Source organism: Meles meles, chromosome 11 (genome assembly GCF_922984935.1).
Source record: "Meles meles chromosome 11, mMelMel3.1 paternal haplotype, whole genome shotgun sequence".
Lineage (NCBI taxonomy): Eukaryota > Metazoa > Chordata > Mammalia > Carnivora > Mustelidae > Meles > Meles meles.
Window position 1 is genome coordinate 19,790,268 of NC_060076.1, and position 23,031 is coordinate 19,813,298.

At 50.2% G+C, this 23,031-nt stretch overlaps 1 protein-coding gene across 6 annotated transcripts in view; it reads right to left on the reverse strand.

Annotated features, from left to right (window-relative positions):
• Positions 1–23,031, reverse strand: part of ZNF618 (zinc finger protein 618) — a 183,858-nt gene that overhangs the window by 34,984 nt on the left and 125,843 nt on the right. For 2 of the 6 annotated variants that reach the window (XM_046023168.1, XM_046023172.1), the window contains exons 4-10: positions 19,015–19,092; positions 18,393–18,431; positions 13,544–13,633; positions 12,586–12,621; positions 12,416–12,493; positions 5,200–5,259; positions 4,571–4,660 (exon numbers count right to left, since the gene is read on the reverse strand). In XM_046023168.1, the coding sequence (XP_045879124.1) occupies positions 4,571–4,660; positions 5,200–5,259; positions 12,416–12,493; positions 12,586–12,621; positions 13,544–13,633; positions 18,393–18,431; positions 19,015–19,092 (471 nt within the window). Of the gene's footprint in view, positions 1–4,570; positions 4,661–5,199; positions 5,260–12,415; positions 12,494–12,585; positions 12,622–13,543; positions 13,634–18,392; positions 18,432–19,014; positions 19,093–22,401; positions 22,498–23,031 lie in introns of all 6 variants that reach the window. The other 4 variants (XM_046023171.1, XM_046023170.1, XM_046023167.1 and 1 more) reach the window with 3 other exon arrangements.

Genomic DNA, 23,031 nt, shown 5'->3' on the forward strand with positions numbered 1-23,031 from the left:
GGTAAAATCCTGGGGAATTTTAGCTAGAAGTGATCAGAAAATATGTTCTTAAAAGCAAGTAACTCTACAAACTGCCCTAGGTCTTAAAGTAATTTAGATGCCTTTCCAAGAAAAAGGAGTTTCAAAGAAGAAAGTCACTCTCTTGGCAAACAGGACACATCCTAACATTGTAAGTTCCTTCAGTTCATTTCATAGTTGGGACTCTGACTGTTTTCATGTGTTTTAGTAAAGTACAGGCACGGTGATTTATTTAAGACCTATGCTAACAAGGGTGCCTGAGTGGCTCAGTCTGTTAAGTGTCTGCCTTTGGCTTGGGTCATGATCCCAGGGTCCTGGGATGGAGCCCCACATCAGGCTCCTTACTCAGCGGGGAGCCTGCTTCTCCCTTTCCCTCCACCTGCTGTTCTCCCTGGTTGTGCTGTGGGTCAAATAAACAAAATCTTTAAAAGACAAAACAAAACAAATTAAGCCATGTAATATACCACATTATCAGAATAAAAGAATCATAGAATCATTTCAATACACGGAGGAAAAAACATAAAACAGTGATTTATGACAGAAAATTTCAGGGAACCAGGAATAAAAGGTCACCTCCTCAACTGATAAAGGGCATTTATAAAAACCTACTTCAGCTACTATAATTCTTAATGATGAAAATGATTACTCTTCATAGTAAAAAACTGAACCCTATGATTAGGAAAAAGACAGAAATACTCACTCAATTCTTCTATTCAACATTGTACTGGAGGGTCCTAACCAGTATAGTGAGATGAAAAAAAATACTAAGAATACAGACTGGAAAGAAAGAAGTAGAGCTATCTTTATTAGTAGATGACATCAGTATGTACAAGGAAAATCCAAAGAAACTGACCAAAAAGCTACTGGGACTAGTTCACTACTAGTTACCTTAGCAAAGTTTCAGGACACAAAATCAATACACAAAAATAGTGTGTTTGTGTAATAGCAATGAGTAACTGGAAGCTAAAAATTACAGTAGAAAAAACAAAGTACTTGAGATAATTTCATGAAATACGTACAAGACCTCTGCTCTGAAAAATATAAATTATTGCTGAGAGAAAAAGGCCTGAATACATCCAGATATAAACTATATTCATGGATTGGAATACCCAATATTATTATGACATCCTATTCTCTCTAAATTGGTCTATAGATTCAGGGTAATCCTAAACAGAATCCCAGTTGAATTTTTTTTATAGAAAATGGAAATCAGAAATTCCCCTAACATTTATATGGAAGAGCAAAGTTCCTAAAATTGACAAATATTCTTTTAAAAGGACAAAGTTGAAAAACCAAGAGTACCTGAATTTAAGATTTCCTATAAAACTCCAGGTAAATAAGACCATATTAGCATAAACATAAACAAACAGATTGACAGGATAGAAATAAACTCATATATACTTAGGCATGCAACTGATTCTCAACAAAGGTTGCAAAGTAATGCAATGAGGAAAGGACAACTCTTTTAATAGATGATGAACAACCAGATCTCGATATGGGATAAAATGAATCAACTCCTACCTCTCACCATTCATAAAAGTTAACTTGAAAAGATCACAGACCTTAGTCCAAAAGTTAACTTGAAAAGATCACAGACCTAAATCCAAAGGCTAATTATCTAAAAGATAATTAAGGAGACTGTCTTCACAATCTTGAGATAGCTAAGACATTCTGGGTAGAACCCAAGAAGTACTAACCATAGTAAAAAACTGATAAATTAGACTCTGTAAAAAAAAAAAAAAAATTATCAAAAGATACTGTGTGTCACAAAGATAAACTCGAAATGGATAAAAGACCTCTGCATGAGGCAGGAATCTATCAAAATCCTAGAAGGGAACATAGGCAGTAACTTCTTCGACATCAGCCACAGCAACTTCTTTCAAGGTATGTCTCCAAAGGCAAAGGAAACAAATGCAAAAATGAACTTTTGGGACTTCATCAAGATCAAAAGCTTCTGCACAGCAAAGGAAACAGTCAATAAAACAAAGAGGCAACCCACGGAATGGGAGAAGATATTCACAAATGACAGTACAGACAATGGTCTGATATCCAAGATCTACAAAGAACTCCTCCAGCTCACCACACACAAAACAGATAATCACATAAAAAAATGGGCAGAATACATGAACAGATACTTCTCCAAAGAAGACATACAAATGGCTAACAGACACATGAAAAAATGTTCATCATCACTAGCCATCAGGGAGATTCAAATCAAAACCACATTGAGATGCCACCTTACACCAGTTAGAATTGCCAAAATTAACAAGACAGGAAACAACGTGTGTTGGAGTTGATGTGGAGAAAGGGGAACCCTCTTAACACTGTTGGTGGGAATGCAAGCTGGTGCAGCCACTTTGGAAAACAGTGTGGAGAGTCCTTAAGAAATTAAAAACAGAGCTTCCCTACGACCCTGCAATTGTACTACTGGGTATTTACCCCAAAGATACAGATGTAGTGAAAAGGGCCATCTGTATTCCAATGTTCATAACAGCAATGGCCACAGTCACCAAACTGTGGAAAGAACCAAGACGCCCTTCAGCGGACAAATGGACAAAGAAGATGTGGTTCATGTATACTATGGAGTATTATGCCTCCATCAGAAAGGATGAATACCCAACTTTTGTATCAACATGGATGGGACTGGTGGAGATTATGCTGAGTGAAATAAGTCAAGCAGGGAGAGTCAATTATCATATGGTTTCATTTACTTGTGGAACACAAGGAATAACACGGAGGACATTGGGAGAAGGAGAGAAGTGAGTTGGGGGAAATCAGAGGGGGAGACGAACCATGAGAGACTGTGGACTCTGAGAAACAAATTGAGGGTTTTGGAGGGGAGAAGGGTGGGGGGCTAGGTGAGCCTGGTGGTGGGTATTAAGGAGGGCACATATTGCATGAGCCATGGGTATGGTGCATAAACAATGAATCTTGGAACAGTGAAAAGAAATAAAATTACAAAAAAAAAAAAAGAATAAAGATAGTTTATGAGAATCAAAGGGCATGCTGAAAACAGGAAGAAAATATTCACAGTGTATGTGTCCGATGTAAGACCTGGACCTGGATCTAGAATATATAAAGAGAGCTCTTACAACTTAATGATACGAACTCCAACCACAAGATGGGCAAAAGACTTTAGATCATTTCTAGAGTAAATATACAATGGCCCATATGCAGATGAAACAGTGCTCAATGGTCTTCAGTCATCAAGAAAACACAAATTAACTCCAAAATGACCACGTCGCACTCACGGGAATAGCTAGAATTAAAGAGCCCATCACCTCCAAACGTTGGCAAGAATGCGGGTCCAGGGGAACTCCCACAGGTGGCTGGAGGGAGCGTAAGATGCTACAGCCATTTTGAAAAACAGTTCTTAAGTCTTCAGGAAGTTCAACACTCTCCCCTACAACCGAGCATTTTACTCCCTGGTGTTTATCCAAGAGAAATAAACACACATGCCCTCAAAAAGCCTCCTACAAACACCTTCATAGCGGCTTCATTCTTAAGAGCCTAAAACAGGAAACAACTGAAATGAACAAGCACAGGGCTAAACCAACGGTGGGATTTTCACAAAATTAACACTGCTCAGCAGTCAGGCAGAATGAACTGACGTATACCACACTGTGTACGAGTCTTACAGACATTTCGCTCAGTGAAAGCAGCTAGACACAGGAGACTACTGTTACACTTACAACTTAAACTTACAACTGTCCAGTTGTAAGGACTTCTGTAGTCAGTGTAGGTTCTTCTAAATACTCTCCTCAGACCCAGAGTCCCCAAGCCCGAGCCCCGGGTCCCACGTGAAGCCAAGCCCAGCCCCTAGTTCCGCACAGAACCCAGCGGCATACAGACCTCCAGATCCAAAGGGCTGTTTCAGCCTTGGCAAAGCAATCCTCGGTTGGATCTAGCTGATATCTCTCATACCCTCCTAGCCCACATCCTGGGGATCTAAGGATGGAGCCCCCTCTGACACCCAGGAGGGAAGCTGTCAAACAGGAGACTGGAAGGCTGGGGTGTCCCACATGAAGGGCCATTAGAAGTCTTTTCTTCCAGACCAAGGGAGAAGGGAGAGACTGAGGGCCAGAGACAGGATGGGGCCTGCCCAAGGTCCTACAACCCTGAGACCCAGCTGATTAAAACCCAGGGCTTCTGAGTCTTGGCTTAGTGCCCCTTCTAGCTTTCTACCCCCTCCACCACCAAGGGCAAAGAGGCAGCTGTCTTGTCTCCTTGGCCATGGCTTAGTGGCATCACGTAGCACCGGCTCTTGGGAACCACGCAATTCAGAGGGGCTCAGAGGTGAGGACAGGACCACTGAAGGAAGTGGATGAGCGATGCCCACCGTGAGCTGACCGAGGGTGACTCAGGCTTTCGGCTTTCCCAGCTATGCCAGCTACTACAGTAAGGTGGCCCAGGGTCAGACCCAGACACCTGGAGATTGCCCCGGGGCCAAGGTCACCTTCATGGTCACCCTCCCCTGGCAAAGCCTCCATCTTGGGGCCGACCCATCCCTCCGCCACCACCCCCCAGCCCCCCAACCAGAGAAGGTACTCACTGATGGGGGCGTGTAAGGCCACGTGCTCCTGGTAGGGTGTGTAGTACTTGTACTGCTTTCCGCAGAATTCACAGGTGTAATTGCCAGTTTCTGTCCAAGGAGAGCAAAGTGTGGGAATGGGCGCCCGGGTCCCACTGAGAAGCAGCAGTATGCTCCCTCCCCTCCAGTTCCCCCTCATCCTGGGACCAACTACAATCAGGAGCACGCTGGAGTCAGACCGCCTGGGTTCAAGTCCCAACAACTCCACGTCAAGCTGTGTGACCTTGGGCAAATCTCTTAACCTCTCTGTGCCTCAGTTTTCCTATCTGTAAATGGGGGGGTAATAATAGGACCACCTTCTAGGATTGCTGCGAGGATTAAATTTATATGTCAAGTGTTTAGAACAGTACCTGGCACACGCTATTTCTCCAACACTCCGCCCCCAGGCCCTGGTGCTCAGGAAATGTGGTGACCTTAGCTGACCCCCCAGTGCCAAGCTCGCATTCACCCCCTTTGCGAGTCCTAGCCTCTGCAATGGCCACGCTTGGGTCCCCTCGTCTCCAGGACCTTCCCCGCCCCCAAGCACCCCACCCCTTCCCAGCAGGAGGGGTCACGTCTTCCTCTCGGGTCCCACCAAACTTTATCTTTACCTCTCTTTTGGCACTGCCTAACTTCTTTCTTCTTAAAAATTTCTGATGTAATATTGTTCACTGGGGGAAAATTATAAAATACTGATAAATACAAATACAAGATTTAAAGAGTTAGAGAAATTTCAATCATCCGTCACCCCCAAACAAAGAGCAGCAGCGACCCCTTGGGGGTGGAGCGTGCAACCTTGACATCTGCCCCAGGCTCCATCCCTCTACTCCCATCTCATCTGGAGCCTGCTTCTCTCCCTGACATCATCTGTCTGGCCCCGGTGGGCCCTGAATTAGCCAGCCCTGATCCATATCCTCTTTGTAACCTGGTGTATGCAATCGACAACACTTTGTGGACATCTTGCTCAATCAATAAACATTGATCCGTACTGCATTTATTGGCTGTATGCATCCCACTGGACTCTGAAATCTGCTGAGCCAGCCTCCTACACCGGGGGATGTTTGGATTGTTTCAAAATTTCTCGCTTACCAAAAAAAAAAAAAAAAAAAAAAAGCTGTGATCCGCATCCCTGTAGAAATGTCTGCCCAATTTGCTCATTATTTTTCATATCACTGCAAAATAAGGATTATTGTGCATAATCACTGCTCATTATTTCCCCGGGATAAATTAAGGGTACGCATTTTTAAGGCTTTTGATAACCACAGCACCAACTACATATCAAAAGGTTGGGCTCATTTTCATCCCAATCAGAAAGATGGGCCTTATAGGAGGAACTATATGGCGCTGCTGCTTTCATTTTCCATTTGTTTGAGTTCTAAGGAAACTGACCATTTTTCATGTTTCATTAACCGGTATTTTTCCTTTTGTGACTTTCCCATTTGTGTTCACAGTCAATGTTTCCATAGGCATATTTACTTTTAATTGCCAAGAACCCCACTGATGAAGGACATCAACGATTTCATTCTACAGGTTACAAGTATTTTTTCACAATTTTTAAAAATTCTGTGTATGGGTTTCTCTCTCTCAATATGGACTTAAAAATTTTTCAACAATAACTTTTATAACTGATTCACGAACACTGGACAAGATCTACTATTTGTTGTTCATAGGTTTCAAAGTTGTGAAATCAACTGTACTGTATTATTCAAACCCGGTATGACCCTGTCTGCCCACCTGCTCTATCAAAGACTGAAAGTTGTGCTCAATCCTTCCACTCTGTCGTGCTTCCAAATCTATTTTGTATATTCAGATGCAATGCTGTCTGATGCATATAAATAAGGCCCATGAGATCAAAATCGTCACTGCCAACTGTAGCCTTCAGAACATGAAACGGTTCTGTAACACGGTGCTTCTCAAAGATGCGGTTCCTGGACCAGCATTGTCCCACAATCAGTGAGAAATGCAAAGTCTCAAGACTTAATCCAAGACACAATGAAAGAAAAGCTCTAGGACCGGGATCCAGGAATCTGTGTTTTAACCGGCCCCGCAGAAAAATCTGACACACGGGAAAGTTTAAGAACCACTGCTCAGATATTTAATTATACTGTTGTATTAGCTCGCCTGACATTAGTTACTAATTCTTGATCATTTGTAAGAGCCTCCTTTCTCATTGTTTGCATGTGCCTAAAAACATTTCCCTAAATTTTCTTGGGAAAATTCATTAAAAAGATACGTTGGTAGATGGCCAGCACAAACTGCTGAGAAAAACGAATCATGGTTCCGGCCTTCAAGGAGCTTACAGTCTGGAAGAGGAGACCGAAAAATCAAAAATAATCACACAAACTTAAAACTGCAATCCCAATGGGTGTTCTTAAAGAAGACATTTATAGGGTTAGGAAAATCCCAAAAGGGGACTCAATTTAGTTAAGGAAGCAAGAGGGAGCTCCCAGAGAAAGAGATGGGGAATTAACGAGCTAGATCTCTAATAAACCACTATTTCATATTAACTTGAGAACCTTTGTCTCCTAATAAGAGACATTAGGCCATTTGGTTTTGTAGCTGTAAGTGACTTGGTATTACTTCTTTGTGTGTTTTCTTTTCTTTTCTTTTTTTTTCATTGTTCCACCCTTCCAGGTTTGTTTCCTTCGTTTGCAGCTGCTCGATGCATGAAATCTTTTCTCTGCCTTTCCATTATTTGCCGATATTACCATTATTTTCCAATATTCTCCTTTGTTTGTTTTACACAGCATGTAAGATACATCTATTACAGTTAAGCAGAAAATGACATTTTCAAGTCTATTATCATAGAGAAAGGTAGCTTAACTCTGTGCTTCTCCAACTTTGGCAGGTTTAAGAATTATCTAGAAAGGTGGTTACAATACAGATTGCTGGGCTTCACCCCAGAGGCTCTTATTCCCAGGGTCGGGGGTGGAGTCTAAGAATTTACATTTCTGATAAGCTTCCAGGAGATGGTGCTGCTGCTGCTGGTCTGGGGCCCACACTATGGGAGGGACTGGTTTAACCTTCTCTACCGCATCCTTCCCTTATTCCTTCCTTCTCGTGTTCTTACAAATTGTTTTTATTACTGCATAATGATCTTTGTCTTCTGCATTCAATTTTGTGTCCAGATTCGTTACATTTTAAATTTATGTTTACGGATGGGTGGCTCAGTTGGTTAAGTGACTACCTTCGGCTCAGGTCATGATCCTGGAGTCCCAGGATCAAGTCCACATCCAACTCCCTGTTCAGCGGTGAGTCTGCTTCTTCCTCTGATCCTACCCCCTCTCAAGCTGTCTCTCCCTCCCTCTCTCGTTCTCTCTTTCAAATAAATAAAATTTTAAGAATATGTATCTAAAAAAATAAACTTATGTCTAGTTTATCTGGTTTTAACATGGACCACAGGTCCTCCTATGCGACGAATTCACTCTTCACAACTGGGGTGTACTTCATGAATTTTTTGAAAATGGGTACATGGGGAAAACAGTCTTTTCAAGCCCTCATTTTCCCCTTTACTCATAAATTACAATCGGTCTAGATATAAAATGCTTAGGATGTAATCTGCATTTCCTTTCAAAACGTAATCCAGGGGACACCTGGGTGGCTCAGTGGGTTAAGCCTCTGGGATCTAGCCCCGCATTGGGGCTCTCTGCTCAGCAGGGAGGCTGCTTCCTCCCTCTCTCTCTCTGTTTGCCTCTCTGCCTACTTGTGATCTCTGTCAAATAAATAAATAAAATCTTAAAAAAAAAAACGTAATCCAGTATCTTTTGGCATTTAGCCCTGTACAGAAGTCTGAGACAAGTCCCCCTTGGATTCACTGTTAAAAACTGGCTTTTCTTATACCTAGATGCCTGCAAACTTTTTCCTTTATAGTTTAAGGAAGTCACAAACATCTGTTGAGTTATGGGTCTTTTTATACGGAGGTAGATTATAGCCCAATCATGTCACCCCCGACACATGGTGAGGCCTTACATCAGCACGTGGGTCTGCCTTCAGCACATTTTTCTTCGACTGCATCTCTGGAGTATTACTTCTGTCCCACCGGTACACTGACCCGGAACTGGCTCCCCAGGCTCCGTAGTTAGCTTGTTTTCCCCTTGTTCTCTTGCTCTGTTCAGGTTTCTCCTCCCTGTATTTAATTCTATTTCATTTAATTCCAAGAGATCAACTCTGCTCCAACAGATCCACTCTGGTCTTTACTACGTACCACGTCGATTTTAATTTCATTTTCTGTTTCTCTGCAGTTCTCCACCTCCCTCCTTTCTCTGCCTCTTCATTTTATCCTGCTGCTTTGTCACCGGACAACTTCAGGCTCCTCTCTCACAGGGGTCATGCTACAGACTGAACCGTAGCCCCCCCCAAAGTCAACTGCTGATGCCCCACTTCCCCATGTGAAGGTATCTGGACATGGGGCCTGTGGGGGTAACTGGGCTGAGATGAGGTCACGAGGGCAGGGCCCTCGGGACTGGATTTCTGCCCTTGTAACAAGAGGCACCAGGGAGCTGGCCTGCATCGGTCTCCCACCATGTAAGGGGCACAGACAGATGGGGGCCAGCTCCAAGTCAGGAAGAAGGTTCTCACCAGAACCTGACCACGCTGGCACTTCGACCTTGGACTTCCAGCCTCCAGAACTGTGAGGAAATAAAGCTGTTTAAGCCATCCAGTCTGGGAGTTTGTTATGACAGTCCAAGCAGACTGACAGAAGTCGTATCTTCTTACATTCGGTTGCGGCTGTCAAACAGAATTTTCTTCCAGATTTCTGTAGTAGGTCATTTTCAGAGGTATGCTTTCCCTCCGAGTCTCCTAATTTCTGTCTTGTTAGGTGGAATTTTTAGCTTCATACTTTGGAATCTTTTTAATTTTTTTTTTAAAAGATTTTATTTATTTATTTGACAGAGAGAGATCACAAGCAGACAGAGAGGCAGGCAGAGAGAGGAAGGGAAGCAGGATCCCCGCTGAGTGGAGAGCCCGATGCGGGGCTCGATCCCAGGACCCTGAGATCATGACCTGAGCTGAAGGCAGAGGCTTAACCCACTGAGCCACCCAGGCGCCCTTTTTAATTTAAAAATTTTTTCAAGTTACTCTTCCTCAGCCACACATAAAAACTGAGTCAACTACAGATGATCCAGACTTAATATTTTTAGTAGCTATGAGCAAACTGTCCTTGAGCCTCCCATTATTGCGGCAGTAAGTTATCGTGGCAGACCACGGTCCCAGTTTAATTCTCAGATCTGCAGAAGAGCAGGCGGACACGCAGGACCCCTATGGCCAACTGTGTCCTTCTAGAAGGATTCTTCTGCTATCATGGCTCCGGCAGCACCAAGGACCTAATTTCTCCAGGTTGTTCAGATCACGGGGTTGTGGGAGGTGTGCTTCCCAGAACGCACTGCTTCTGGGGTTTTCCTCTTCCTAAGTCCCTTCGTGGGGCTCTGTGCCTCTCACGGCTCCGCTTACTCTACACCTTGTCATTTCTGGGTTCTGTGACCCTGGCTTTCTGAAACCCAAGACGCAACATTCTCATCTCGTGAGGCAGCTCCTGAGCCATAACAGGAGAGGTTCACACTAGTCCAGCAATCTTGGTCTCACAATGTCAAGCTGGGGGCGTGCACAGAGCCAAACCCAGTGCTATTTTCTCAATGCAATTCCCAACTGCGTATGGCGCGTGACCCTTCCCAAATCCGACTCGGTTGGTTACTGATAGAACAAGCTGCATCTAGTTCCGTATCTTCCTGGGCAACAGGTGCTTCTTCTTCAATGCCTTCCACGCATGTGTTACTGACTACTCACTCCCTTGCAATTGTGACCTCATTCATTCTCCACGACCATCCTGAGAGGTGAGTTTTCTCGTCATCAGCTCATTCTCGAGTTAAGGAAAACTGTGGATTAGGAAGATTATAAAGTGTGTAGGACGTCACACAGGTATTAGGTGTAGGGCTGGGGCTCCCGGATGGGATGCTCTGAAGCTCCCACCCTTGGCCATTTCTTGACAACATCACTCACCTGTTATGCCCTGAATACAAGCCAGGGGGCTGGGCTAGTCCCTCCCTGAACGTATCCTCCACGGGCCCTACAGAACAGAGAGATGCTCTCGTCCCCAACTTGGAGGAGTCAAAGGACACTCAGAAGGGGGATAAGCAGCTCGTCAGTGGGTGATGCCCGCATTCAAACCCAGGCCTCCTGATTCCAATTCTGTTTTCATAATTACGATGCTAGGGATGGCTGCAAGGGCGTGCTCCCCGGGGAGGGTGAGGGGGACAGCTGGGGGAGTGCTGAGATGGCAGGTCCCCGATCTCGCTGTCGCCATCCTGTAGCTGTCTAGGATCTCCCATCACAGAACAGATCTCAATACACAGGTGGGTTTTACCAGTTTAATTTTTAGCAGTTTTAGTGTTGAGGTTTGTTATTTTCTTCCAGAGAACAGGCCACGCGCACAGTCAACGCATGACAAGCACCACGCTGACCGCTTCATGGGTACTGTCCCAGCCCCAGTCCCCCGAGTGCTGAAGAGTTCGAAGAGAGCAATGAATCCCCTCTACCATGAAGAAGGGAGAAAAAGGACTGGGGGACCCAGTCAACACCTTCCGAAGGGGGGGCCACGCTCTGCCCTGTGAGGTGCACCTCCAGCTTCGCTGGCTTTCGTGCCCCGAGATTTCCTCGTGCATTTATTCACTGTGTGTGTACCTTTTTGCAAGCTGCCTGGAAGCTTTACTGTAATGAGGCAGAGTCAACAAAGGTTTCTTCTTGCTGGGTGGTAAGTGAAAGGAGGGAGAATGCGGGTTCCTGAAGGCCTGGACCAGACACCTCTCACTGGCTGACTCCACCTAACCCATTCTTCTAGAAACAGCCAAAACAGACTTGTCAATCTGACCAAGATTTTACCAAATATAAGTCTGACCAAGTCCCTTCCCCACTTGGGGTAACCCTCTAGCTCATTTCCCTCAGAAGGAAGTCTAGATGCCTTCCTCTGGCGTTCAAGGCTCTCGAAGACCCCAACTCAGAAACTGACTAGCCTTTCAACTCCCCAGAACAAAAGCTGCTCGCCTACCTTCACCCTGTGATGCAAAAGGGCTCATTCTCCACCCTGGTCCCCAACGCAAAAGCCTCCTCGCTTCCCAAGGCTGGAGAGGGGCCCACCCCCTCCCCCCTGGCTCCCAAGGCTCCCTGTGCATCGGGTTATGCTGTCTGCACACTGCCCGACTGCCCCCCTCCTGAGCCGAGGACCCGAGGGCAGGGTCACGACTGCCCCATTCACTGCTGTGTCCTCCCCACACTCCACACAGCACCCCGAGAACAGGCGGGTAGCAGGTGTGGCTCCTGCTCTCAGGGGTGTCATGGGACAAGGACAGAATGTCCAGGTGGCTCCCTTGGACAGCTTCATTTGCCGATGAACCCCTTCACTGGCGGATGATGACAACAGGAGTATTTTCCGAGCACCTCTTATGTACCAGGCACTGTGCTAATAGGTGATTTACATTCACGATCTCATTTAATCCCCCAACAAACCTTCGGGGAAATGTAGTCCTCATTGACACGTGAGGAGCCGAGGCTCAGGACGGCTAACAGACTACCAGGGCACCAAGCGTGTGCTACATTCGCTGCCCTGACCTTGACCCTGTGCTGTTCTGCTGCTCCTCAAAAGCTGAAGTCCTAAGACTGGCCCATTTGACAGGTGGACAAAGTAAGGTAATGGAAGCCAGTGGTCACCGGCCAGTAGCACTGTTGCAGGATAAGTGAGGTCACCCCCTTCCAATGGCAAGACTCATCCCGCCCCCCTCAGCCGGCCCCCGGCTGTCTCCCACCCAGCCCACCCCCAGGGAGAGGCCCGCATACTTGGCCCGATTTTCTGGAATGGTTCCGGGGGTTCCTCCTTCACCTCGTCAGCAGCCACAACGCCTTGTTCGAAGGGGTCTGTGGGAGAACACACAGCCCTTAGCACCCTGGTAACCAGGTCCCCTGAGCCCAGCCAGGGACAGGGAGGTGGGCAGTCACCAAGGACTTACCTGCCCGATTCTCGGGGGCCCCTTCCACACTAAACACTGCGCCCAGGCGGTAGGCAGCAGCCGCAGAAGGAAAGAAGCAAACAGGAGCCCTGTTAGTCCCTGTCCACAGCGGCCTCTGCCCAATGCTCCCAGCCTCTCTGGGACCCAGGAGAGGCAGCCATGGCCAGCATGAAAACCAGGGGCCACAGGAAGGCACAACTCAACCAGGACGCAGCCTTTGCCTCCATTCCTCACGCTCCCCATGGGCTGGGGACCAACCCAGAAGAAGGCAGACTCTCTGCCCAGCCAGTTTCTGGATCGCTGGCAGCCACTCAAGGGGCCAGGACAGGAGAAAACGAGGAAGAGACCAGTTAGGAGACTAAGAGGGGATGAGAAGGACTAGCCAGTGGCAACAGGCGGCCGAGCCTGGTTGTCACAGCCCACGACAGGCTGGGGTGCGGGGCTGGAGAAGGAGCCCCCTCCACTTTTTCCAGGCCCAAGACCCTATTTCTGGGATTGAGGTTCTAAAAATAAATTACCTAAATTTATTTTTCTAATTTCTAACTCTATAACCTAAGACACTAAAATACCATCATTCATTTTAAAAAACTGGTTTAATTTCATCAGAGCATATGACTACTCAGTATGAAATTGTAAAATGCATCGATATGAAATTGCTGAAATTCGACGGATTCTGACCTACAAAAATGGCAATTTCACTTGGGCTACCCTAATCAGAATGTATGGAATATGATGGGGACCTTCTCTCTCCCAGAATCCTCAAGGGTCTGTCACTTTCCTCGTGGTCTTGGCTGCTGCCGGACCTTCCTCTGGGTGGGAGGAGAGAGGGGACACCTGGGGGCTGGGAGGAGCCAGGTGAGCAGCCCTGGCGCTGGGGGGTGGGAGTGGGGAGTGGGGGACGGCATGGGCGCTCCTCCTCACGTGACTCTCCTCCCTCGGAGCCAGGGGCCCGACTCACCATCCACAGCGTGCAGGTCCCGGTGCTCCTGGAAACAGCTGTAGTACTTGTATTTCTTCCCACAGATGTCACACGTGTACCTGAAATTGTCTGTGGGGGATGGAAAGACACAAGCAGTTACCAGGGCTTCGGTCACGTGGGATGGGGATGGGGGGGGCGCAGCTCATCTGCCTTAGGAACCAACATGGGACCAGCCCACACCAGCCCCAACTGGTGCCCCCTGGACAGTCAGTCCTGGGATTGTTAGGGGTTCTCTACACAAGGAGATAGGAGAGCTTGAAAACCACCTTCAAACCAGCCCCCAAACCCACTCTGTGCGAACCAAGTGCCTAAGGGCCGGGCCCCACCTCCCTTCTCAAGGTTACATGAGAGCGACTGTCACTGCAGCCACTACTTCCTGGGCACTGCACGCGCCAAGGGGCCAGGCCAGGCACTTCCTCTGCCTTTCCTCCATCAGTCCTTGTGACTGAGCAAGGACTGAACACGCGTGTAGACGCAGGGTCAGAAGGGACCCAGCCCAAGCCCCACAGCCAGGAGGGCCTGTGGTAGGCAGCTTCCTAAGGACCCTGGCCTCCGGGCGTTCACACCCGATGTGATCCCTTTGCTCTGAGTCTCAGCTGGGCCTAGTGACTTGCTTCTAACGAAGGGAATGTGACAAAGCGATGGGATGTCGTTTCTGAGAGTCAGTTACCAAAGACTGACACTTCTGTCTTGCTCTTAGGAGCTGCCCAGAGCGCGAGCCAGATGGCATCCTCTGTGAGCAGCCAGTGGGAAAGTGAGGTCCTCAGCCCCACAGCTGGGGAAAGACCCCGCCTGCTGACTGCCACGGGAGTGCAGCGGCATCTCCTTTCCCGGCTGAGCCCTGAGATGGGCCTCAGCCCCGACCAACACCTCCCCTGCCGCAGGAGACCCACAGCCGAAGGACCCAGGGAAACCACACCTGAGGTCTGACCACATAACCCGAGAAAACCAGCGTTTGTTTACATCATTCAATTCTGGGGAAACGTGTTACATGGCAAGAGGTGACGAACACCGGGCCAGAGTGTGGATGATCCCGGGCGGGTCTATCCAAATTCTGAGTCCAGACTCTCCCACGGCATTGCCCTCGGCCCGCACCAGCATGGACCTCCCGAGTGTATTCCTTGGGCAGATCTAGAGATGCCCCATTCACCCCCATCTTCCTGACGAGGCCCAGCCCAGGGGGACAGAGTGGCTTGCTCAAGGCTGCAGAGTGGGGTGAGGAATGACCAAGATTCAAATATTCACTTAACTCCATGCCATAGCTAAGTCAGGGCACGTGTCCTTTCTCGGTCCGCACAGGCCACCTTCCACTCCTGACTGAGGCACCAGCCTTCCCACCCTTCTTCGACTCCCCAGCACTCAAACGCGGGATTTGATGGGACCACCTCCATCCCGAGGTTGCAATGCCCCGCAATTCTACAGGAAGGTTTCTAGTCCCTGCTTAGCTGAACTTAGGGGCACAAATGACGTCAGCCTTCTCCTTGCCTCTGCCCCCCACCTCTTCCACACTACACCTGCAGGCTCTCAAAGTCCCCTGTCAGGTGCCAGGGCTACAGAGACGAACTGGTCCCCAAGAAACGCGTGCAGTGTCAACACACACAGTCCTAAAGGCCTGGGGACCGGGTCCTGCCACCCCCATACCTACCCGTGAACCAACCAGGCAGTGGTGTGGGGAGAAGGCAGGGTTGGAGGAAGAGAGGCCTGGTCCTGCTCTGCCTCACCCAGACTGTCAGCGACTGCTGACCCCACCTCGAGATTCAGCTTCCCTTCTTTTCCCCCTCATCTGAGGGGATGGGAAGGGATGGGAGGGTGGTAATGGGCTGACTTCCACGGCCTCTTCCAGGCTGGCCATTCTAGGATTCAAGCCTGGCTCCAGATTCAATCCGGCCTAGACAATAATCACCACCTCATGCCCCATCATGTCCCATCTAGACCTGAATTCTCTCTCGGCAGTGGATACCGGGGAACGTAGCTAAAGAAGTGAAGGCTGTCCAGGGTCTGGCTCTGGACGGGACGCTGCCCCTGAAATGCCTCTCCCCCACTGGCCAGTGCCGGTCTCCCTCCACAGCTGCTGGGAGCACTTGCCTCACCTGTGCTCACAGAGCGCCCCCCCACCACCTCCGAGAAAACGAGAACCCCCCCGGCTTTCTGCCACTGAGAAGCGCCATCACCCCACTCCTCCTTCTCAGCGGGAAGCGTTAGGGGTTCTCAGAATCCCACCCCACACCTCCTTCTCAATGTGCATGGGGACCACATTCCCGGGCCCACCTAAGGCAGGAGTAGATTAGGACAAGAGTTATTCCCCAGAGGAAGAAAAGCAAAATGATTTTCTGTCAATGAAACCACAACTTCTGAGCCTCCGAGAGAGCTCAGCGTCTCTAGGAACAGCAGTGAGCAGCAGTCTGGGGAGACAGGCTCTGGGGTCAGGTTGCCAGACTCCAGCCTGGCTTGGCCACAACCAGTGTGACTAATGTTGGACATGCTCCCTAACCGCTATACCTCGGTCATCTGTAAAATGGGTATGATGGTCCCTTCATCTCCCAGAGTTCGAATAAAGAATGAGCCAGGACAATGTCTCACAAACAGATACTAGGTAGATGGCATCTAATACTGTTCTGGAAAGGGAATCAGTGTAACAGCAGCAAGAGAACCCGACAAGGCGTTAACCTTTTATTTTCTGAGCTAAGAGATGGATGAGTGGGTATGGGCCTCCCTTTCAGAGTGCACAATTTTTCTAATAACTAAATGAAAGACTCTGGATTAGAAGGTGGGAGGCCTGGTTTCTAGGCCCACCTGAACCACTAACAAGTTGCAGGAGTTCTCTCTGGGACTCAGTGTCCTCATCTGCGAAATGAATAGGCTGGATTTGGTATTCTCGATACAACGCTTTTGGCTCCAGGACTCCATGGTCAGGCTCCTGTCATGAGGCTGGTGTGAGAGGACGCCAGGCCTTCTGACCAGGCGCTGCTGGCTTGGGTCGGGGTGGGATGCAGGGCTGAGAACAAAATAAAGCAGAGTGGCCATGGGGAGAAAACTCCCTAGGGAGGAAGGCCAAAAGACTAAAAATACCCCCGGCGAGAGTCCTCTACATCCTCTGGGAACCAAGGAAGCCAGACGGAACACAATGGATCATTGAGGGGCTGCCCGAGAGGCCAGAGGCCCAGAATAGCCAAGGAAAGAACGATAAATAGAGAAGATCTTTAAATGTGTGGCTGACCACAGGCAAACCGCGGAAGCCGGGTCAGAAGGAAGCTTCTGAAGGAGAAGGAAGCCAGGGGCCAGACTGGGGCAGAGCTCAGGGAAGAGGTGCAGGCCTACACGGCCCGCTAGCCAGGTCCTAGGGCAGGTGTCGGGCCTGAGCCTCAGAGTGTCTAGAACACGGAAGCTTAGCCTTGGCCCCGCCTGCCTCTCACGTGATACGGGAATCCAAGGAGAGAGTGACTGGGAAAGGGCCTGATAGAAATGCTTTTTGGACCTAGTACAATTAAGGCCCTTCACTGGCCCACACATGTCCTCAATTGGCTTTGTTTGGGATTTTTTTTTGGGGGGGGTGCATTTTTATTATTTTTAAAGACCTTCTGCAGCAGGAGGAAAAGGGGCTGACAAACTATGGCCTGCCCACCCTCTGTTTAGGTGAAAAGTTCGCTTCTGTATCATCTCTGGCTATGCTCAGGGTACAAGGCAGAGCTGAGTGGTGGGGACAGAGATGTCTGGCCTGCAAAGTCTAAAATATTGACTATCTGGTCCCTATGAAAAAGTCTGCTGACCCTGAGGCAGAAAACTGTTCAGCTCCTTCGATTTTCATAAACCAGAAACCCCTTCCCAAGGCTAGCATGAGTCACTTTCCCAATTCTGTACTTCCTGTACAGACATCTCGGAGGAGGGGCTCTTGTGCTGGGCCCCTTTGGCTAATGGTTGTTTGTGTGTAATCCACGTTGCTGGGAGGAGCCATTTACCCTTGCTTCTTGCTGCTTCACGTGAGCACACCACAAGTGATCTGTCCGTTCACCTAGTGCTGGGCACTTGGGTGGTTTCCAGTCTGGGGCTGTTACAAACAGTGCTGCTAAGAACAGGCTAGCTCCAGGGCGCCAGGGTGGCTCAGTTGGTTGAGCACCTGCCTTCGACGCAGGTCATGATCCCAGGATCCTGGGATCGAGCCCCATGTCGGGCTCCCAGCTCCCTGCTCAGCGGAGTCTGCTTCTCTCTTCCCCTTCCCGCAGCTTATGCTTGCAAGCTCTTTAATAAAATCTTAAAAGGAAAATATCCACTTCCCATCTTTTGGTGGACATGTGGCACACAGCTCTGTTGGGGATACACCTGCGAGTGGAAAGTCTGGGTTGTAGAGCTCAGGCTCGTTGGGCGGGGAGAAGTTCCACCCCAGCCTACGCCCATCTGGCTTTTCTGAGGCCCATGGGTTTCGATCTGGAGGAGGGCAAGCAGAACCCGGTCCTCAGACGGCAAGGCCCTGTGCAGCCCAGACTCGGAGGGAGCATCCAGAGATAAGACTCGAACTAGCATTTCCCAAACACCAGCACTGAGTTTGCCAGTGAGGGGCCCTGAGGAGTCTACTACAAAGAAGTATGTTCATCTTGGCAGAACTCAAGGCTCGGGTACTCAAGAACTCGGGCCAGAGAACCTGTTACTGACAATACACCTGGTACCTTCCACAGGATGCACGCCATGGACACATTTGGGAAAGGCTGCTCTGAGGTTCCATCCTCCAATGTCAAGACCCTCTGGCCCCAAAGCCTGAACCACAGCCAAGTTGTCTCCCACAGGCCCCTTAGGACAGTCCTGAGGGGGAAAAGAGCAAGGGGGAAATACTCACTGCCTTGGGAGGCTCCCTCCCCTGAGGTGGCTTCGGTGTCTGCGCAAGAGAGAAAATGAGAAGGAAGTGAACAGACGGGACCCCCCATGGGGCTGGTGCCAAAGAGCACGAGGGACTAGGGGGAGACAGTGACCCCAGCACAACGTGCCCATGACGCTCTGTGCCCATTCACAGCCCTTCCCCGTGGCCCCTGCTGTCAGGCTTGGACCCACTGGCTGTCCTCCCTCGCACCATCTGTCCTGTCCCCTCAGCCTCCTCATGTTCAGAATGGAGACAGTGCCCCGACCCCACACCCGGGGAAGCCGGGAGGAGCACACGAGATGACATGGGAGCACCTTCCCTGCAGAGGCCGCCCCCTCCAGGCAGCCCTGATGCATTCTGGGAGAAAAAAGGCCCACGTGAAGCAGAAGACTGGTGGCATGTCCTCCCAACCCCCCACTGGCCCTGTGTGCTCCCACATAAGGAGGCCTCTTCTCTCCACCTGGGTCTCCATTCTACGGCACACACCAGGAGAGGACTGGAGCTCTGGGGGGTGGGGTGGGGGTGGGCTTGCAGTCATCAACAGGCCAGGCAGGGAATGGGGAGGTGTGGCCCCTGTCTCTGTTCCTGGGACGCCCCTCACCTCGGTGTGCCCGGACGTGGGTCTGGAAACAGTTGTAATACTTATACTTCTTGCCACAAATTCCACACTCATAGGATCCTGGAAAACAGGAAAGGGAGGGACAGGTCAGTAAGTGCCCAACGTGTACAACTACGAGGTCCCAGGACCCACAGTGATGCCCCCCAAGGATCATGAACTCCATGACCAGGGGGCACCACGTCCCATGGGCTGTATTAGCTCTGGCAAGCAAAGATGCAGCAAGGACCAGCAGACACAGCCCCAGGCCAGAAGTTCAGAGCCCGGGGTCTAGTTCCAAGTTTCTGCCCCAACTCTCTAAGTGACCTCGGGGAAGTTGCTTCCCATCTCCCGGCCTCAGTTTCCAAATCTGTGAGATGGAGAAGACAACTCTTTCTTGAACTTACTCCTTGGGAGGAAAAAGGAAATGAACCTAAAAGTGCTCTTTCAAAATAAGAATAAATGGCATCCAAGGAAAGAAATCAACATGCACTTGAGTAACTTTTATCTCTCCTCTTTGCTGGGATGGTACAGAGATTAAGAGGACAGTCTTTGAACCAGATGGATATGATCCCCATCCCTGTTCTGCCACTTACCAGCATCATGCCCTAGGTAATTCCCTTAGACACTTAAACCTCAGTCTGCTCATCTGTCCAATGGGGCTGTAAGCACCTACCTTACAGGGTGGCCCTATATTCCTCTTAGGAAGTGCCCAGCCCTATTAGAGATGTGCCCTACGGGGAGAGTACCCCCCCTCCCCACCACAATCTACTGAGAAGCTTTCTTGTTCTCTCAGACACACAGGGACGGACACAGTGTAACTACCTGACTCCAGTCCTCTGCTGGCCCCTTCTCCCAGGAGCTGGGACTGAAATGGCTGAGTTCCCAATAGGCATTTCAGACAGGGCAAGGCGGAGCCTACCCATACAGAGCACACATGGAAGGCTCATGGCAGGAAGCCAGGCAGAGCCCATCAGACCCAGCCCGGCCGGGGCCCTAGGTGCGGAGGCCTGGCTCATCCCTCACAGACACCCGCTGCCACCAGAGCCTCGGCCACAGCCTTCCTAACAGAATGGTCAGGAAGCTCGCACCACACAGAGGCCCTGGCCCCACGCCAGGGTCAGTGTCCTAGAATGGCTGGGGTTAGGGGCCCAGGAATCTGCCTTTTACAAAAGGGTGCCTCAGTGGATTCTGAGCAGACCAGCAACCAGGTTCAGGAACCACTGATTCTAGAGTAAGACAGACCTGGGAGGGGATCTCAGCTCTATCATTTACTGGCACGGGGGTGCCCGCATCACCTGCTCTTACTGCCTTTGGCCTCTCCTGGGAGCAGAGGCATGTATACCGGGTGCAAATTCCAGGCATCAGATTAAGTCTGAGGAGCACTGAGCCTGGAGTCAGAAGGTCCACTCAGCCCTGCCACGGCCCCCAGCGGACAGCAGGCACACCCCTTTTTCCAGTCAGAGCCACAGCGGCCTCTCCTGTAACCCAGGACGGTGACCCCTATGTCTCACGACCGAGATCAGGACTAACAAGACACATCCTGTGAGCTGTGAGCCGGCTGTCACACAGGTGGCCTCGCCGCCTTACCACCGTGGATCATAGAGGGGACGCTGTCATCCCAACATCAGTGTGGAACCAACAGCCTGTTACCCACTGGTTTTATACGTGCTACCCTTGTCTCACAGAGGAAAAAATACAAATACGGGGAGGGTAAAGATGAGACTGGGTATTTCTTTGTCTTTAGTCCACTGATTGGCACGCAATGGGGGCTCAATAAATCCACAGAGTCCTGCTGTTCTGCTCATCTGTCACCGAGTCATAATGACCCCAACCCCCTTCCCGTGCCTCTACCCACTCTTTGGCAGTTTTTGCCAATTCCCCGTCAACCAAGTGAGAATTTGTGGAACACCTTCCACGCGCCTGGCACCAAAGCCCCAATCATGAGCAAGTCCGTGCGTGATCAGCGCCCTCCGTGACAGGAAGGAGACAGGCCACCAGGCAAGAGGACAGGCAGGGTGACAGGTTTACGACAGTGAAGTACTGAACCTGGTAGGCGCAGCGCAGGACCCTGATGTGGCCACATCAAGGGGCCAAGGTCAGAGGGGTGAACAAGCAGGCGGCAAAAGTAAAGGGCAGACAGAAGGGAAGGCATCCCAGGCAAAGTGGACTCTCTCCCCAGAAGACATGAGGCCACAGACAGTGATGAGGCAAAACTTGGTTCAGATCTGACCCTCTTCCAGATGAAGTCTCTGTGATCCAGTCCTGCCCCCTCTCTGCCACAGACCCGGGCCTCAGTTTCTCCCCTATCGTCAGTGACCTCAGGACTCTCAAACTGTGTAGTAAGTGCAGGCTGCAGTGGGTCCCCCAACTTGTCTGCCTACTTCATCCTGTGGAAAAGCAGGCCAGGTCCCTCCCAGCTTTATGGGATTTTCCCTTCAACCCACAGAGCAAGCTGAGGACCCCTGAAGCCTTGCTCCCGGATCTCAACCCACAGAGTAACACGGGGATATAGCCGTCATTCTGGTACCGTCTCCTGCCTCTCCAAGGCAGAGTGGGGACCCCCTGCCCTATGCACAGAGTCTTAGGATCCCCTCCCAAGGTCCTGCCTGTCTCTCACTCACCCTAAGACCCAGGCTTCAGGTGCTCTGTCTGCAGAGGGGCTGGATGCTCAGGTGGCTGAGGGCTGGGGGCCACGGCCATGGGACAGCACACCAGAGCGGCAGCCCCACAGCCCGGTGGCGTCAGCACACCTGCTTCAAATCCTGGCTCACCACCGAAGTAGCCAAGGGCCCCAGAAACACTCGTGCCTCAGGCTTCCTCTCTAAGCACAGGAAAATGGTACCCACCTCAAGGGGGCGCTTGTGAGCAGTAATACTTTGGCTACTGAGCACAGTACATAGTACAAAGCAGGCACTCGGCACAGCACAGCGGCTGTCATCATCCGCATGTTCCACAGTTCTTCAGAACCCAATTTCCGGAACGCAGTCCAGGAAAGAGAGACCCATGATCAAGCTAAGCTGGTGGGAGGCATAGTCATCTTGGGAAGGTGTGGCACAGAGGGAACTTGGGAAAATGTCCTACAGGAACCCTGTTTAACCCCAGCCCTTCCAACACACTTGGCCACAGGACTCCTTTATATAGCCTTGGCTTGTTTCAAAGTTGCTGTCCACAGCAGGCACTGCCAGAATGGTCCTGGTGTTCCAGACTTGCCAATTTCCACAAGCCGGCATCCCTCCGATGGCCAAGTCCTCCAAGCCCCTGGCAGGCTCAGAAGTGCTGCCCTCTGGCAGCGACAGGGAAGACGAGCGTGGCCCCATACGGCCCTGTCCGGCCATGCCCCACCCTCACATGGCCCCGATCAGGTCCTCCTGTCCCTCGGCCCTCACGTACCAGATGCGTATCTCAACGCTTGGTCAAAAATCCAGGTCCCTGAATAGCGGCTTCGCACCGATCCACCGTGGGGGTTGCCTTCGGGCGCTTTTCCATCTGAATTACGTAAGAAATCAGAAAGAGCCCTTGAAGTTGGGGGTTCCTGGGAGGTGGGGAAGGAGCCAGGTGAGGGGGTGCCCCACATCTCAGGAAAGACAGTCGCCTGAGCTGCTGGGGCCTGGGGCCTTGGTTTCTGTGTCCATACCGTCTCCTTTTTCACTGGAGAACTTGCTCTGCTCAGGGAGGCATTCACACCTCCCTTGGAAGGCTGGGCTATGGCAGAAAGCAGCAGTCACAGGCCCAAATCCCCCCAAAGTTTGATGTTTTCTCTGTATTCTAACTCGTGACATAAATATAACAAAATTATCCACTGTATGGCTATGACATTACTCCCTCAAGGCCTTCCAGCAAAATGACCCTACGGGGAGGCTATGCCCTACCTATGCCATTGTCCCCCCCCCCCCACCCGCCACCCCCCCACACCCGCCAGCCCCAGTCACTGAGTACCCCAGTGTGGTGCAGGGGGGCGCTAGTGAGCCTTCCTGGGGATGCTCAGCTCAGACAGCCCCAGGCCCCACAACTGACTCCCTG